General features: G+C 53.1%; 1 protein-coding gene across 1 annotated transcript in view; it reads left to right on the top strand.

The window, feature by feature from the left end:
* The first annotated feature begins 403 nt into the window (after positions 1–403).
* Positions 404–16,054, top strand: part of PFKFB3 (6-phosphofructo-2-kinase/fructose-2,6-biphosphatase 3) — a 73,856-nt gene continuing 58,205 nt past the window's right edge. The window contains exon 1 of the mRNA XM_044228437.1: positions 404–497. Coding sequence (XP_044084372.1) covers positions 482–497 — 16 coding nt within the window. The 5' untranslated portion in view covers positions 404–481. The remainder of the gene's footprint in view (positions 498–16,054) is intronic.

The following is a 16,054-nucleotide window of genomic DNA, read 5'->3' as shown; positions in this document are numbered from 1 at the left end:
TGAGGGTTTAGAAGGAGGGTGGCCAGGGAGCCTCCCAGAGACGCACTGGTAGGGGTGACTCCTTGCGCCCCTCGTTTCATTTCAGTTCCAGCCAGCGCAGTCCCTTGAGCCGTCCCCCTGAGCGCGAGGGATAAGCGCGGGGCACAGTCCCCAGACCCCTCCTGGGAGGGCGTCCCCAACCGCCCGCAGGAGCCGACCGGCGGGCCCGACGCCGCCCCTGCTCCTGAGGGGCTGGTGGGCGGCCCCGGGCGCGCCGGGAGCGCAGGGGTTAAGCGGCTTCCGCCGGGCCCGCCCCGGAGGCTGCGCCGCCCGCCGCGCCGCGGTTCCTCCCTCCGGCTGTGACGCGCCCCGCTTTGCCCAAATATGTCCCGTTCCCCCCCGCCCTCGCCCGGCCAGGGCGCCCCCGAGCCGCGGGGCTGCCACTCGGACGTCGCCCGGCCTCGGAGTCCCGGGCCGGCCCCACGGGGCGCCCCCCTCCGCGATGCCCTTCAGGAAAGGTAGGCGCCGTCCCCGCGAGCCCACCGGCCCGCGCGCCGCGGGGTCCCCCGCGCCCCCGCGCCGCCCCCCGCGCCCCCGGGTCCGCCCTGTCCTCGGGCTCGCCGCGCCCGCCGCCCCTCCGCGCCGCCCCTGCCGCCGCCGCACGTGCCCGCGCCGGAGCGAGCGGCGCGACTGGGAAGCAGCCCCGGGGCGCGCGGCGTTCAAGTTCGCGGAGCGGCGGGAGCGGGTTCGCGCGCGGACCCGCGGCCTGGGGGCCCTCGGGGGCGGCCGCGTCGCCGCGTGGGGTCCGGGTCGCGCTCTCCGGTTGCAGGCTGAGTCCGGGGGAGGGTCGGCCGCGGGCGCGCGGTGGGGAAGGCAGGTCTGTGTGCGAGTCCTGCCGCCGCCTTTCTCTGCCCTCCGACTGTTGGGCGGCAGCCCTCGGGCCGCCCCGGAGCCTCAGCTCTAACGGACAGGAGTAGGGACGCTGCACGGGGACCGGTGGGACAGGGCACAGAAGAGCAGCCGAAGGGAGGAGGTGGGCCTGGCCACGGAAGGTGCCCTCCAGCCAGACCTTCCCTCCGGGGCCCCCTGCGTGGTGCGCCGCCCGCCCCCGGCCCACCTGCAGGCCTTTAGAGACTGTCCCCTCTGCAGGGGGGCGTGGTGGGCACACAGGGCCTGTCAGCAAGCCCCGGATGCTCCTATGACCCACCCCCGCCCCGAAAGGGGCCCCCGTTGTCTTTATTTGGCCTCCTCTTGCGGGCAGGTGATGGAGGCCCGGATGCTCCCAAGCCCGCGTAGGGCTCGGCTGGAAGGCTGGCCCCGGGGTGGAGAGGAAGACTCGCTGTTACTTTGCGCCGACTCCTTCCTGTTTTGAGGCCGGGAGAGGCTTGGGCTCCGTTGTCCCACTGTCCCTCAGAACCCAAGGCTTCTGCACCCCCACCTGCGTACCACGGCCTGACGCGAAGTGAGAGCAGGCCTCCCCTCCCGCGGCGGTGCCTGGGGCTGAGCTGTGTGGTCCTCTCCCTCTTGCCTCCATCCTTGCCCTCTTGCCCTCTCTTCCCTCCCTCCTAACTCAGATTAGTAGGTTAATGCTGTGGTTGCCCGTGTTGCCCTCTTGGCCTTTGTCCTGTAAACAGAGGTTGCTAAGATGCCACTAGGAGCTCCTGGTTGGGAAGGGGGATGGTTGGCACTCCTTGTTCTTTGGGGGATGGTGAGAGGTGAGGTGACTGCTTCTGAGAGCAGGGCCGAAGAGCTCCTTGGGGTCCTCGGTCAGCTGATGACGTCCGTGGTTGCTGTCCTCGGGGTCTCCCCGATTCCCCGTATAACATGGTGCCCTGGCCGGGAGGTTCTCTCAGCTCTCACCTGATGGCATTTAGCGGCCGTGGCAACAGTCGCAGGTGTGCCAAGTTCACCCCTTCTTCGCACTTGCTTCCTTGTGGTCTCTGCTTGCAAACTCCCAGGAGGCTTGTCCCAGCACTTGGTGGGGGGCGAAGAGGAGCGGGGCTTCCACGTCGCAGAGGGAAGAAATACCTGGGCTGCCGAATGACGTTTTATGCGTGCAGATTGCACTGGATGATGGCGCTGATCCATCATACAGGACCAGTTTGCAAACTGCTAGAGGTTAGGCTTTTTTCTTTTTTTAATCTGAAGAGAACATTGTCGGAGGAAAAACACCGTTCCTCCATTCTGTGGATGCCAATTCCTGAAGGTCCCAGGCTGTGAGAAACAGTCCTGGCTGGGTGTTCTGGAAGCTTCAGCGGTCAGCCAGGGCAGGGACCCTGGAGGGCTTGGAGTCCAAGGAGGGACTTCGCACTTAACTGAGTTGTGCTGTTCTATCTCGAAGGAAGCACGGGTGGGGACTGTGGGGAGACGGTCTGTGCAGTGCGGTGATGGGACGTCATCTGGAGCTGCTGGAGGGGGAAAGGTCGGCCTGCGAGGGGGGCTCCGCGCTCTGTCCCTGAAACTGTCCAGGTGGGGGAGACTTGAGTGAGTGCAGATACTCTTTCGTGTCTTTTTGGGCTTTCTATTCAAAGAAAGTAATTTAAAAAATAGGAAAAGACTTGCCTGCTCTCGGTCCCTCCCTGCCCCAAGGCGAACAGAAGCTAGCCAGAGAAGGACTTCCTTCTAGCTAACCTCTAGAACGCTACTGGACCGCTCATTCCCTTCCCATGAGGTGTTTCTGTGCCCTGACAAGGTAAGACCTTGGGATCAAGAGGTCAGAGGCCTGGTGAGAAGCACGGGGCATGCTTGCGTATGGGGCAAGCTGAGAAAAATTGAAAGCATTATTACAGAGGTTTGGGTGGGGTCTAGGAAAGCCAAAGAAGAGAGTACAGGACCCTGGGCATTACCACCCCAGCCTAAAGGGCTGAGGAGTCTTTGGCTTGATCTGTGGCCTGATCGGAGATGACCTTCCCTTAAGGATTCCTCCAGAAAACAAACTGGGCTAATCAGCCCCTCTGCCGCTCCCTCCCTCTGACCTCAGGGCATTGGCCGATGAATTTGATTGCGCTGTCCGCCCACTGGGATGCAGAACTGGGCAGACTCACCTTTTGTGGAGGGTGGATACGGTGAGACAAACAGATAAGCAGCCCAGGGTCTTAGGTGTTGGTCCTGTGTCTTGAGTGTGTGAGGAATGTGCCTGGTGTCTCCTGAGTCGGAGAATGCAGAGTTCAGAGATTGCATGCCGCACCGTTCACTCGTTCCTTCCTTCGTTCCTTCCTTCGTTCATTCTCTAGACTGAGTGCTTGTACACACCAGGCACACGGGAGGTGCTGGTTGGGTAAGACCTGGCAGTTCCCTCCCTGCAGGGAGACCTCCACGGTGGTGTAACACGCCACCGTGCTACAGTCAGGCAGGCAGAAGGCCCCGAGTGTCACTGGATGAACAGACGTGACAGACGGGGCAGCAGTGACCGTCCCCCTCCAGGCAGGTGGGGATGAAATGTGAACACTTACTTCTCTTCTCGGACGGTTCCAGGGTGATGGTGGCCATGGTGGGGAACAGGGTTCAGTCCTCCGCCACGTGGCTTGGAGAAGTCGGCCTTGAGGTTGGTTTGAGTCAGAGGAGGAAACGTGCTGCCGTGAGAACGAGAGGCAGGTGGGCAGGAAGACCACCGCTGGCGGGGAAAGCCAGGCCGAGCTGTGCGGGGAAGGCCGGGGGAGTTCTCCCTCGACACCCTTCTCCTGTGATTCGTGCGTGGCTCTGTTCGGAGGCTGGGGTCTTGAGGGCCCTTTCTGGTTGACAAGTCTGTAGCACGGCCTTCAGAGAGTAGGGTACCGAGAATCCTAGCGCCACACACCGCCCCCACCCCCCACCCTTTGGAGGGGCCAGGGAAATAGTGGGTGGAGGTCCTGCCTGATGGTCAGAAGCCAAACTGACATGACCGAGCTCCCTCTATGCCCTGAGTGCCTCCCGTGTGTGCACCTACCTCCCAGCTGCCCTCTGATGCACGTGCCTTGTGTCCACTGTACAGATGAAGGACACGTGGGTCACAGGGGTTATGTGGCTGGTCTGGTTCCCTCCTCAAGCTGTGTGGTGAACAGGGCTGGGAGGCAGCCCCTGCATTGTGCTTTCCAGCACGGCCCATGATGGGATCAGACAGGAGGGAATGTGGAGTGTGACCGCGGCCAGGCAGCAATCATAGAGTCCAATAAGTCCGCCATTAGGAACCAGCTACTCCTTCCACATTGGCTGTGAGCAGAGAGACAGACGAACGGGACTGACTCATCGGGATCCTTGAGAGATCAATGCAGGTGGGTCCTGCCCAGGAAAACCCCAGCCTTCTGCCTCTCCTCGGGTGGCCCCAGGACACTGCTGTCACTCATGCTGATCCTATAACCCCGACTGGTGTCCTGGAGCTGAGAGGGGCCAGCCAGGTGACAGGCCACAGCTGTTTGCTGAGCTGACAGGTGCCTGCTGGGTACTGAGTTTCAGGGATGATGAGGGAACGGAAGCAAAACCCCAGTACCACCGTCACAAGGGATACGGCCCCTTCGAAATTCCTGTGACTCAACCATGGGCAGCAGGAAGGAAATCCATTGCATTTCTTGTGATTTTGCTACCTGGGGTCAGCATTTTTGGACTGTAAGCCCTTGGATCTCTCCTTTTCTCTCGAGTTCCCCAGTGGCCGTGCAGAGAGCAGATCCTGAAAAAAACGTCTCTAGGAGGGGCTGGGCTGGTGCCGTCCTTGATGTCCTGGGCTCCCGCTCTGCACCCTGGGTGTCTGTGTCCCCAGGCTGGGTCCTGGGGTGCGTTCTTCTCCCCTGGGGCCCAGCGGCTGACTGGATAAGGTTAGGGCTCCCTGGGTATTTCGGAGCTCTGTTCCTGATGTGACTGCAACTGACTCCTCCCCAAGGAAGGGGACCTGGGGTGATGTGTATGAAAACACCATGGCATTGGGGAGAAAACACTGGCCCGGGAGCTCGGAGACCAGGTAGTGACAGGCCCACTGTGTCAGGTACTGGCTGGTTATCTCAAGCCACTTGTGAGCATATGGCCTCAGTTTACCCATCAGGAAAAAGAAGGTGTGAACTAAGATTCCCTCCAAATCTGATTCAGTGCCCTCTAATCACTGGTCACACAGACACGGAGCGTCCCAAGCTTCTTGGCCAAGCTGGCTTCAGGAGGCAGCAGGGATCCCCTTCGGGGGTCATGGGTACAGAAACTTCGTTTTCCAATGGAAAGGACCAGACCCCGTGGCTCTCATTCCTGGACACACATTTGGATTAACCAGGGAGTTTTTTAAAAAGTCTGATGCACCAGAAATTCTGATGTAACAGTTTGGGTTGATGCATGGACAGACATTTTCATGAAACAGTACTTATCCCAGAATATATAGTACACTGTGATATTTTGTCATCTGTTCCATTTCATTAAAAAGGACTGTGGTCTGCTTCCAGTAAATTGATTTCAAGGCCACTAGTGGGGAGTGACGTGCCTTGAAAGGACCGTTCTCGCGTGATTGCTCTCCAGCGGAGCCTGGGAAGTGGTAAGCCGCATTTCCCAGACTCCCTTGCAGCTAGGACTCTGAGTGTGATTTAGGATCTTCGGTGAGATCCGAGTGGTCATGCTTCAAGGCTTCTGGTAGGTATGCCGTGGGGGCATCTGGCCTCTCCTGGGGGCTTTTTGAACCAGGAGGCCTTGGGAGGAAGCAGAGAATCTGGATGAAGGGAAGGAGGCCCCCCGCACAGCCAGCCATCTGCAAGGGCCACATTTCCCTGGGGACATTCACAAAATAACCATTTGGGGGAACACAAGGAAAGGGAGGGTTATAGACTCGGCAGCTGAGGATGCTTAGTAGAAAAGGCAGAAAACACAGCTGGATGCCAGCCAGCTGTCCCTGCCTGCTGGTGCCTCTCCTAGTCGGTGGTGTTACCTCAGTCACTTCCCTGTGCCCTTCAGTCATTCAGCAAACATCTGTTCAGCGCCTGGTGGGCCAGGTGTGGGTGAGGAGCCGAGGGTACAGCAGTGACCACTATAGGCAAAGCTGCCTGCCTCCGTGGGACTTACATTCTAATGGGAGAAACAGACAGTAAATAGAGAAGTGAGTAACTAGAGTGTGCCTAGTGGGCCTGAGTGCCATGGAGAGAAGTGAAGCAGGAAAGAGGAGGAGGGAGATGGGGGCAAGCGGCTGTTAACTAGGATGGTCACTATGGGGGCATATTTGGGTAGAGGCCGAAGGGAGTGTGGAGTGGACTGTGGAATATGTTAGGAGAGTGTTCTAGCAGGGGCAAGTGTAGGTGCAAAGGTCCTGTGGCCACAGTGGGCTGAGTGTTGGGAGCCAGTGGGGCTGGAGCCAAGTGTGTAGGACACCATTCAGAAGGGTGGCAGGGCAGATCTTGTAAATCAGGGCTCCTCTAAGGCCTTGGCCTCTAACTTGGGGTGGGGCAGGAAGCCCTTGGAGCGTTTAAGCAGAGAGGTGGCATGAATTAATTATATACTGTAAGCCAAATATGCAGCATGTGGCTGCCTTCCTGAGCCTGATGTGCAGGGTGATGAGGGTGGATCAGGGAGGCCAGCTGGGGGTCTGTTTGGCGAGGCCAGGGTGGGGAGGGACAGGTGGTTGTAAGGGGAGGTGCAGGGAGGCACAGACTGCAGGGTTTGGGAGGGGTTGGGTGTGGGGGAAGAGAAAAAGTGAGTCACGGAGGACTCTTGCGGCTGCTCTAGGTGACCTGGAGGGGTGCTGAGGACACCGGTTGGTATCCTAACGGCTGTGTGGCCAGCAGGGGTGGGGGCCGGCAGGGCTCCGTGGAGTGAACGTTGACTAGCCTACAAGAGTAGCGGATCTCCCCAGGCAGCGGTTTACTTTCTATCCGTGGTTCCAGAGGCTTGGGACTCAGCAAGGAGCATTCTAGAAAGATCTACCGTGTCAGGGCCAACTGCCGGACAGATACTTTGTTTAGGAACAAGCTGGCTTTCCGAATCAGGGCCGAGTATTCTTGCCACGCATGAGGGATTCTTCCCATTTGGATGTGTTTTACCCAAGGACGCTGCGCACGGATACGGTCCAAGCCGGGAGAGAAGCAGGGGTGGGTTTTCATGTGGCCGGGCTTTCTGTGTCTGTGGTACCCAACTGCCGGTTAATTTCTGTCCCTTCTTCGGTTTCCTTAGCCTGTGAAGGGCTCATTGGAGGGCAGGGGAAAACTCCACTCCAGAAAGGCTTCCTGAACAAACTCAGCCCAGCCCTCAGCGGCCCCCCTTAGTCTCTTGGCCCAGGGGACCGACTCAGCCTGGTTTGCCCCCGATTTCCCCTGTCTGGCTTGGAAAATAGCAAAAAGCCGTGGCCTCCTCGCTCCCGGGGCGGTTGGTCACCCCACCTGCCCTCGGCCAACACCGGGGCCCCAGGCTCGCGGCCTCATTCAGAGAAACTGGTTTTAAAACCTCATTAACGTCTTTTTAAAAAAAAAAATGGGGCGCCTGGGTGGCTCAGTGGGTTAAGCTGCTGCCTTCGGCTCAGGTCATGATCTCGGGGTCCTGGGATCGAGTCCCGCATCGGGCCCTCTGCTCAGCAGGGAGCCTGCTTCCTCCTCTCTCTCTCTCTGCCTCTCTGCCTACTTGTGATCTCTCTCTGTCAAATAAATAAATAAATAATCTTAAAAAAAAACAAACCTCATTAACGTTTGAACAACAAAAGGAAAGAACCCAATACATGTTGCGGTGGGACGCATCCTGGAGACTGTGGGGATCCGTCTCAAAGCAGTTCTGCCAACAGACCTGTAAGAGAATCAAACGGGAATTTTGTCATCCATTTGCCGCCTCGTCCTCGTGGGAAAGGGTTCTGAGTCTGCGCTTGGGCCGGGTTCTGTGGGAAGAACCTACAAGCTGAAAGTCATGCTTTTATAATAAAAAAGTGAGTCTGTTGGCGCCCACTTTACCATGAATCACGTTTGTGGACGGTGAATGGAGAACAGAAGCAGGGCACGACCTCAGGCTGGAACCACGTTTTGTGCAAATCCCGAATGGAAGCTGCACTTTTTATTTGAAGTCATTTGAATGAAGCAAAAGGTCATGTTGTCACACTTGTTTTATAGGACATTTCTTAACCTTATCAAACTTCAAAAAAATTCATTTTCGAGCACCTACTGATAAGTTGTCAATGGCCTGTCAAAAAAACCATAATCCACGCGACAGAAGAACCAACTGTCCTGGGCGGTGAGATGGTCCTTTTTTCTCTGTGGCTGTGTTCCTTTTTCTGCCTTCTGTTAGAAGGAACTAAGGTTTTTTTAAACCTTTTTTTTTCCATATTTTTTGAATTCAATTAATAAGCATATGATGTATGATTGGCTTCAGAGGCAGAGGCGAGAGTCGTCCGTCTTCTATAACACCCGGTGCTCATTCCCTCTCGTGCCCTCCTCGTTGTCCGTTGCCCAGGGACCCCATCTGCCTCCCCTCTCCCCTCCAGCAGCCCTCAGTTTGTTTCCCAAGATTTAGAGTCTCTTAGGGTTTGTCTCCCTCTCTGGTTTTGTCTTCTTTCATTTTTCCCTCCCTTCCCCTGTGATCCTCTGTCTTTTTTCTTAAATATCAGGGAGATCATATGATACTTCTCTCTCTGACTGACTTATTTCACTCAGCATAATACCCTCTCGTTCCCTCCATGTCGTTACCAATGGCAAGATTTCATTGTTTGATTTCATTGTTTCATAGTTCATTGTGTGCATATATATATATATATATATGTATGCCACTGCATATATATATATATGCGCCACATATTTTTTTTAAGATTTTATTCATTTATTTGACAGAGATCACAAGTAGGCAGAGAGAGAGGGCGAAGCAGCCTCCCCTCCACCCCCGAGCAGAGAGCCCAATGTGGGGCTCGATCCCAGGACCCTGAGATCACGACCTGAGCCGAAGGCAGAGGCTTAACCCACTGAGCCACCCAGGCGCCCCTGTCCCACATCTTCTTTATCCTTTCATCTGTTGATGGGCATCTGGGTTCTTTTATCGTTTGGCTATTGTGGACATTGCTGCTGTGAACAGTCGGGTGGACGTGCCCCTTCGGATCACTACATTTGTATCTTTAGCGTAAATACCCAGTAGTAGTAAATTCCCAGCAATTGCTGGGTCATACAGTAGCTCTATTTTCAACTTTCTGAGGAACCTCCACACTGTTTTCCAGAGCGGCTGCACCAGCTTGCGTTCCCACCAACAGTGTAGGAGGTTCCCCTTTCTCTGCATCCTTGCCAGCACCTGTCCTTTCCTGACTGGTTAATTTTAGCCTTTCTGACTGTGGTGAGGTGGGATCTCACTGTGGTTTGATTTGTGTTTCCCTGATGCCGAGTGATGCTGAGCACTTTTTCACCTGTCTGTTGGCCATTGGGTTGTCTTCTCTGGGGAAATGTCTGGTCATGTCTTCTGCCCATTGGTTAGGAAGAGCCAAACGACTTTTAAAAATCAGGTGCTTGGGCGCCTGGGTGGCTCAGTGGGTTGGGCCACTGCCTTCGGCTCAGGTCATGATCCCAGGGTCCTGGGATCGAGTCCCGCATCGGGCTCTCTGCTCAGCAGGGAGCCTGCTTCCCCCTCTCTCTCTCTGCCTGCCTCTCTGCCTGCTTGTGATCTCTCTCTCTCAAATAAATAATAAAATCTTAAAAAAAAAAAGGTGCTTGGGGCCACCTGGGTGGCTCAGTGGGTTAAAGCCTCTGCCTTCCGCTCAGGTCGTGATCTCGGGGTCCTGGGATCGAGCCCCGAGTTGGGCTCTCTGCTCAGCAGGGAGCCTGTTTCTCTTCCCTTCTCTGCCTGCCTGTCCGCCTGCTTGTGATCTCTGTGGAGTAAATGAAATCTTTAAAAAAAAAAAAAATGAGGTGCTGTGGAACATAAGGAGATAAAGACACTGAATCTGTTCAGGGCCCGAGACAGCACACGTGGGGACCAGAGCGGGAGACCCCGTTTCACCCGACTTGGTTGGCAGAAGTGAAGAGGTCTGCCGGGGTAAGGTGTTGCAGAGAATGTGGGTCCGAAGCGTTTCTGATACATCGTGATGGGCGCGTCCGTTCTACACGTGTCCAGGAAACCGTTTGGAATGTTCTTGTAAAGGTGGGATTCACATCCCCTGTGACCAGGTGTGTCCCTCCTGGGCACGTCACGGAGAGGATCCCCTGCACAGGCCGTGTTCCAGCGCGGAGAGCGGCGCTCAGCAACCGGCGCACGCGCAGCAGAGGAGGAGATGCGCGGTCGCCGCAGTCACGCCGGGCCCTGTCGGTGGCGCCGCCGTCTGGAGGAGCCCCACGGGGACAGACAGTGGTATTCGATGCTGTCACGACCGTTTAAAAAAAATTGCAAAACATTAGATGCAGTAAAATACTTTCTAAATAAAGTTAAAATGCCTAAAACTGAACAATACGCTTTTAAGCAGTATGCACCTAACAAAACCAGTATTTCGTTTCTAAAATCCAGGATAATGGTTACTTGTGTTTGGAGGGAGGCAGGAACAGGGATGGGGGAACGTGTATCTCGATGGAAGGTAGAGTGAGAAGCTCGGACGTCCACTGGCTGATGGGTTTCTGCTTGTCTCTTACATCCCTTCACCAAGCGGTGCAGAAGCGGGCCGCTCGGGGGTCAAGGATGCGTGCTCGAGATGGACGGGGTTATGATGGACCCTGGTCTCTGCGCTTGGGGCCCAGAGATCAAGAAAGAATGAAGAAGAATGGTTCCTCCCACTGGTTTAGGAGATCAGCGGTTCCCAAAGCTGTGTTTTTATGGTTCGTGAACGAGTTGTAGGACAACTCGAGTGCCCTCTGTGCGCCCAGTAGTGGGCGCCTTCGGAGCGAAGTGGACACACGGTGAGCAGAGTATGGGAAACCTGCTTCGCCACAGTAGAATATTGGAGTCTTCAATTTTAGTTGCGCATTTCTATTATTACCAGTGACATTTAAGTTTTAACAGAGAAATTAAATTATTTAGAGAGTCCATTTCAAGTAGTAGGTACTTTTAAATATTAGGTCCTTGGAGGTAGAGACCCAGATTGGATAGTTAGGTAGGTAGAGACAGACAGACAGATGGACATGGACTGTAGAGGCTGGACTGGGGCCTGGCCATTAGCGTGGCAGTTGGCCAAATGCATCTGGCCTCTGTGTTGTATTCAAGTTCATTTCCTGCCTTTGATGGTTCTATTGTGGTTATGCACGGAGGAAAGCATCTTTGCTTTTAGGTGATACGCACTGAAGGGTTAAGAAATGGGGCACATTTTATCTTTATGGTTCAGAAAAAAATAATAGGTGTGAATTTTTAAAAAAGTTAACTTATGTACTATCTTCTATGTATAAAATATAGATTTAAGGGGCACCTGGGTGGCTCAGTGGGTTAAAACCTCTGCCTTCGGCTCAGGTCATGATCCCAGGGTCCTGGGATCGAGCCGCACATCGGGCTCTCTGCTTGGCAGGGGGCCTGCTTCCTCCTCTCTCTCTGCCTGCCTCTCTGCCTACTTGTGATCTCTGTCTGTCAAATAAATAAATAAAATCTTTTAAAAAATAGATTTAAAAAATGTACTAACATACAGAGAGAATGAAAAAGCAGATGTGGAAAATGTTGGGGTGAATTGGGAAGTCTGGGATACACGGGAAATGCCTCGTGCATGGGACTTTTTCTGTAAGGTTGAAATGATGTCAAAAGGAGAAGTTAAAACGGAATGAGAGATGCCGGGTCACCTCTCCAGCCTCATTGCCTGATCCCATCCCCTGGTTGCTTTTGCCCCATCCTTCCGTGCTTCAAGGTGCCAGGTCATGGCCTGGGGCCATGTTCACTCTGCCTGGAATATTCCTCCCTCAGAGCTTTTCCTGCAAAGCACTGGCTGATTCTCTCCTCCTCACAGAGGCCTTCCCTGCACGCCCAGCTGAGAGCCCTCCTCCCCCCCATCCCATCCCTCTCTCCTCTCCGCTTTCCCATCGCTTCTGAGGGTACAGACGAGGCACTTCGGCTCCTAGATGTCTACCCACGAGAAACGAAAACACGTCCACACAAAAAGATACACGTGGATTTTTCAGAGCAACGTGACTCAATACCCCCAAAGTAGACACAACCCCATGTCCATCCACTGATCGATAAATAAAATGTGGTACATCCATACAGTGAAATACCGTTCAGCAGTAAAAAGGAATCCTGTATCTATAAAGCAGATGAGTCTTGAAATACTTGCTCAGTGAAAAAGCTATTCACAGAAGATTGTGTGATTTCATTTATATTTAATGTCCAAAAAAAGCAAATCTGTAGAAATAGGAAAGTAAATTTGTGGTTGCCTACAGGTTGAGGAGGAGGGCTGTGGAGGTGTGACAGCTAAAGGGCTCTTTTGGGGTAATGGAAAGGTTCTAAAATTGGGATGTTTACACGAGTCTGCGAGTATATAAAAAACAGTGGATCGCGTAGTTTTAAAGGGGTGATTTATAGCTCAATAAAGCTGTTCCAGAAAACAAACAAAAGGAATTCATCGTCCTCCACGGCAGCTTGTTTCTCAGCCTTCGAGAAGCAAAAGGCTTTGTCTGCATTTTCTGGGGAAGCAGAAAGACAGAGATTTTACAGACTTTTGTCACGGCGGACAGATGGCGGGCGGAGGGGCTGGGGCTGGGGCTGGGACCTGCGTTCCAGGCTCCCTCGACCTCTGCCTCGTGCATCCATCCTTGACCTTCTTCCTTCTTCTCCAACGTGAACAAATCGTGGCGAGCCAGTCTCCTTCCATAACCTGCCACATCTCCGCCATGCTCTGGGGCAGTCGATTTTTTGTCCTTAGTAGATCACAGAGAGACCTCTGTCACTCTTTCTCTTGTTTCTGGCTTATATTTTACATCTCTTTAAAGCGTAGGCGTACCATATGTGTAGTAAGTGTACAAATTCCAGATGGTTTTATACATATGTGTACATCCATGTAAGCCAGCATCTGACCAAGCTACAGAACATTTCCAGTACCCCCAGAGGGCTTCCTGGTGCCCTGGCTTCTCAGCAGAAACCACTAGGCCGACTTCTCTCGTTAGGAGTAAGTTCTGCTCATTCTCGAAATCCACATACGTGGAATTGTACATTCATGTATCTTTTCACTGTAGCTTCCCTCAACATCCCTTCTGGATTTTTTTTCCATGTTGTTAGGTCTAGAAATGTAGTATTCTACGTTTATTAGTAGTATTCTATTGTGCAGTATTCTTTTGTGCGAATAGTTGACATCTTATCCCTTTCATTATTTTTCTTTAATTTTTAAATTTTTTTTATTTAAAATTTTTAAATCCACACTGGGATTAGTTACACTGCATTAACATACAGTGTGCTCCTGTTTTCAGATGTACAATACGCGACTCAACACTTCGTCCATGACTCCGTGCTCATCATCCCCCTTCTATGGTTGATGGACCTTTGGGTCGCTTCTGGTTTGGGTCGTGACGTTCAGAGCCACCACGAACACTCTGTGTGTACCTGACTTTTGGTCGGTCCAAGCGTCCACTTTGGAATTGTTGGGTTGAAGCGGGGTGGTAGGGTTAGTTCTTAAATCAGCCTTCCTCTGGATGATTTTCCCCTCTGTAAACCAGGGACTGTATTATCTATGTGAACTAGAGGAAAGGTACTGTTTTCCTCAGGAAAAGTCTACCCTCTCGAGATTTTTTCTGCTCACATCTTGCTGACCATGTCTTTGCCCCTGAAAACACTGTCTCCCAGTTTTTGACGTCAGCTGTCTTACTGCAGGGTTTTCCTTGCGCACCCCTCACCCTCCCAGCTGTGCTCTCCTCGTCAGCTCCCTCCTTGGGTATGTTTGTGCCGTATCTTTAAGGCCCCACTCAAACCACAGTCTGCCTTGAAGTCTTCAAGCCGGAGGGACTCAGGGTTCTTGTGCTGTAATTTGTATTCATTCCGTCTCCCCAACTTGACAGTAAACTCCCCAGGCCGTGTTCCTGCTGCCCAGCCTCGTGCCTGGGGGATGATTGAGAGAGAACTGTATGTTCAGGTGATTCATTTATGGGAACGTTAATGCTCCGTGCACATAAGAGTCCTCAAACAATGCCATTCTCTGACTTGTGGTTGTTTAAATCTCTATTCTTGATCGAAATTTCAAAGTGCATTAGAATCTTACACTGTTTCCTTACAACGATCATCTGAAAGGTGTGGTTAGGGGAACTTGACCTGCTGAGGAAAGAACAGAAGGTGTGGAGCGCCTGGGTGGCTCCGTTGGTGAAGCGTCTGCCTTCGGCTCAGGTCATGATCCCGGGGTCCTGGGATCAAGTCCCGCATCGGGCTCCCTGCTCACTGCGGAGCCTGCTTCTCCCTTTGCCTGCTGCTCCCCCTGCTTGCTCTCTCTTTCTCTTTCTCCTGCTATCAAATAAGTAAATTAAATTAAAAAAAAAAAATAGAAGGCGTGCAACCTCCCTAGAGTGGTTCATGGAACTTCTAGCCTTTAGGTTTCTAGGCGTAGTTCAACATGTAAACTCCTTCCCATGACTTACTTTGGGGTGTCTCATTTCATTTCGCTCTCCCGAGCACGCTTCCTTCCTCCTTACCCCTGCTCGCAAGCTACACGCTGATTTTTCGAAGGGAGACCACTTCTGGTTCCATGCTGCTTTCTCCACCTTGCTCCACTTGTGTCCTGCGTTACTCTAGTTGGGAACATCCTCCGTCAGGATCCTCTTGGCTGGTCAGGTAGACATTAAAAAGGAAACGGAACCTCTGAGAGGGTGTGGCCCTGAACCAGGCAAGGCACCAAAGATCAGCGTCTCCCCTAGAAGGTGCGAGCACACCCCTGCCGACGTCTGTTGAATGAGTGGACAAGACAGGCCAAGACAGGCCTCTCACCACAATGCTTAACCAACAGCCAGAAAAGCATCGCAGCCGAACTGGCCAAAGGGAGGCCTCGATTTCAGGAGACCTCTTTGACCCACTGAGCCTCCTGATAACCAATGACCATGGTGTTCTTTGATTTGAAACAGAAGTTGCAGAATCTGCGCTCCTTCTCAAAGTCTGTCACTGACATGGCCCCGATGCTGAACCAAGTGATGGTCTCAGGTACTTGCTGTGTGTGTGTGTGTGTGTGTCTGTCTGTCTGTCTACACGAGCCTCCGAGAGAGGGAAGAGCTATCCTGCTCCGGAGACGTGCCTTGTAAGCAGATGGGAAATATTTCTCAACACCGAACATCGGCTACAACACCTGGGGTTTAGGGACTCACTCACCACAGACTTGTCCCTTTAATTTCGCATGTATTTTCTTTGTGTAGCTACACAAATATACCACTTGGGTTGCTTGACTTGTGTTTGCTTCATGATGCAGAAATGCAGTCTTGGCCCACTGAGCACTGCTTGTGTGTTAGGAAACTAAATGTGTGCGAGGACAAGGAGGGGCGCTGGCCTGGGGAGGTTTTCATTTCTGTCTCCTCCTACTTTAAAGAATGTCCAGCCTTCAGCAGCATTGCAGGAATGACCCTAGTGATCGGCCTCGGGGACCTGGATTCACCGGCTGTTGTTGGGCTGTTGTTGATCTGACGCTCTTAGCTCCTCCGTTGATTCTGTTGATGTCGCACCATCGGGGAATGAGCTGCAGACATCACGACATTTCGTCCCTCAATGCTCCAGCATGTTCTTCCCGAGAACAAGAGCATTCTCTTAAATGATCACCATACAGTTACCATCCTAGCTGGTACCTTGCTGGGACATAGGACTGTTACCTAGTTGCCGGTCTGTATTTGAGTGGTCTCAGTAGTGTCTTTCATAGATTATTTTTTTTTCTTTTTGCATCTTGGATCCAATCAAAGGTCACACATTTATCCAGAAGTCTCTTTTTTATCTAGAAGAATTCTGCAGCTTTCGTTTGTGTTATTTTAATGATACTGACACTTGTGTGAAGACCCTGGCCACTTCTTTTGCAGGAAGCCCTCAATTTGGAATTGCCTGGTGGTTTCCTTCTCAGATTCCACGTTTGGCAAGAAAACTGCATAGATGCTGTGTGTCCTTCTTACTGGCATTCCATCAACAGACCAGGCGTTGGCTCGTCCCTTTAACAGTGAAGTTGAATAACTTTGGCCATTTGTTAGGGCATCTCCTAAAGAGAGCTTTTCCCCTTCACAATTAACACGCGTACCTGTGAGGATCCTTTGGAACGGCTCACAAAGTGTGA

The sequence above is a fragment of the Neovison vison genome, chromosome 12 (genome assembly GCF_020171115.1).
Source record: "Neovison vison isolate M4711 chromosome 12, ASM_NN_V1, whole genome shotgun sequence".
Lineage (NCBI taxonomy): Eukaryota > Metazoa > Chordata > Mammalia > Carnivora > Mustelidae > Neogale > Neogale vison.
Note: the sequence above shows the minus strand (reverse complement) of the source record. Positions and strands in the feature narration are given on the sequence as shown.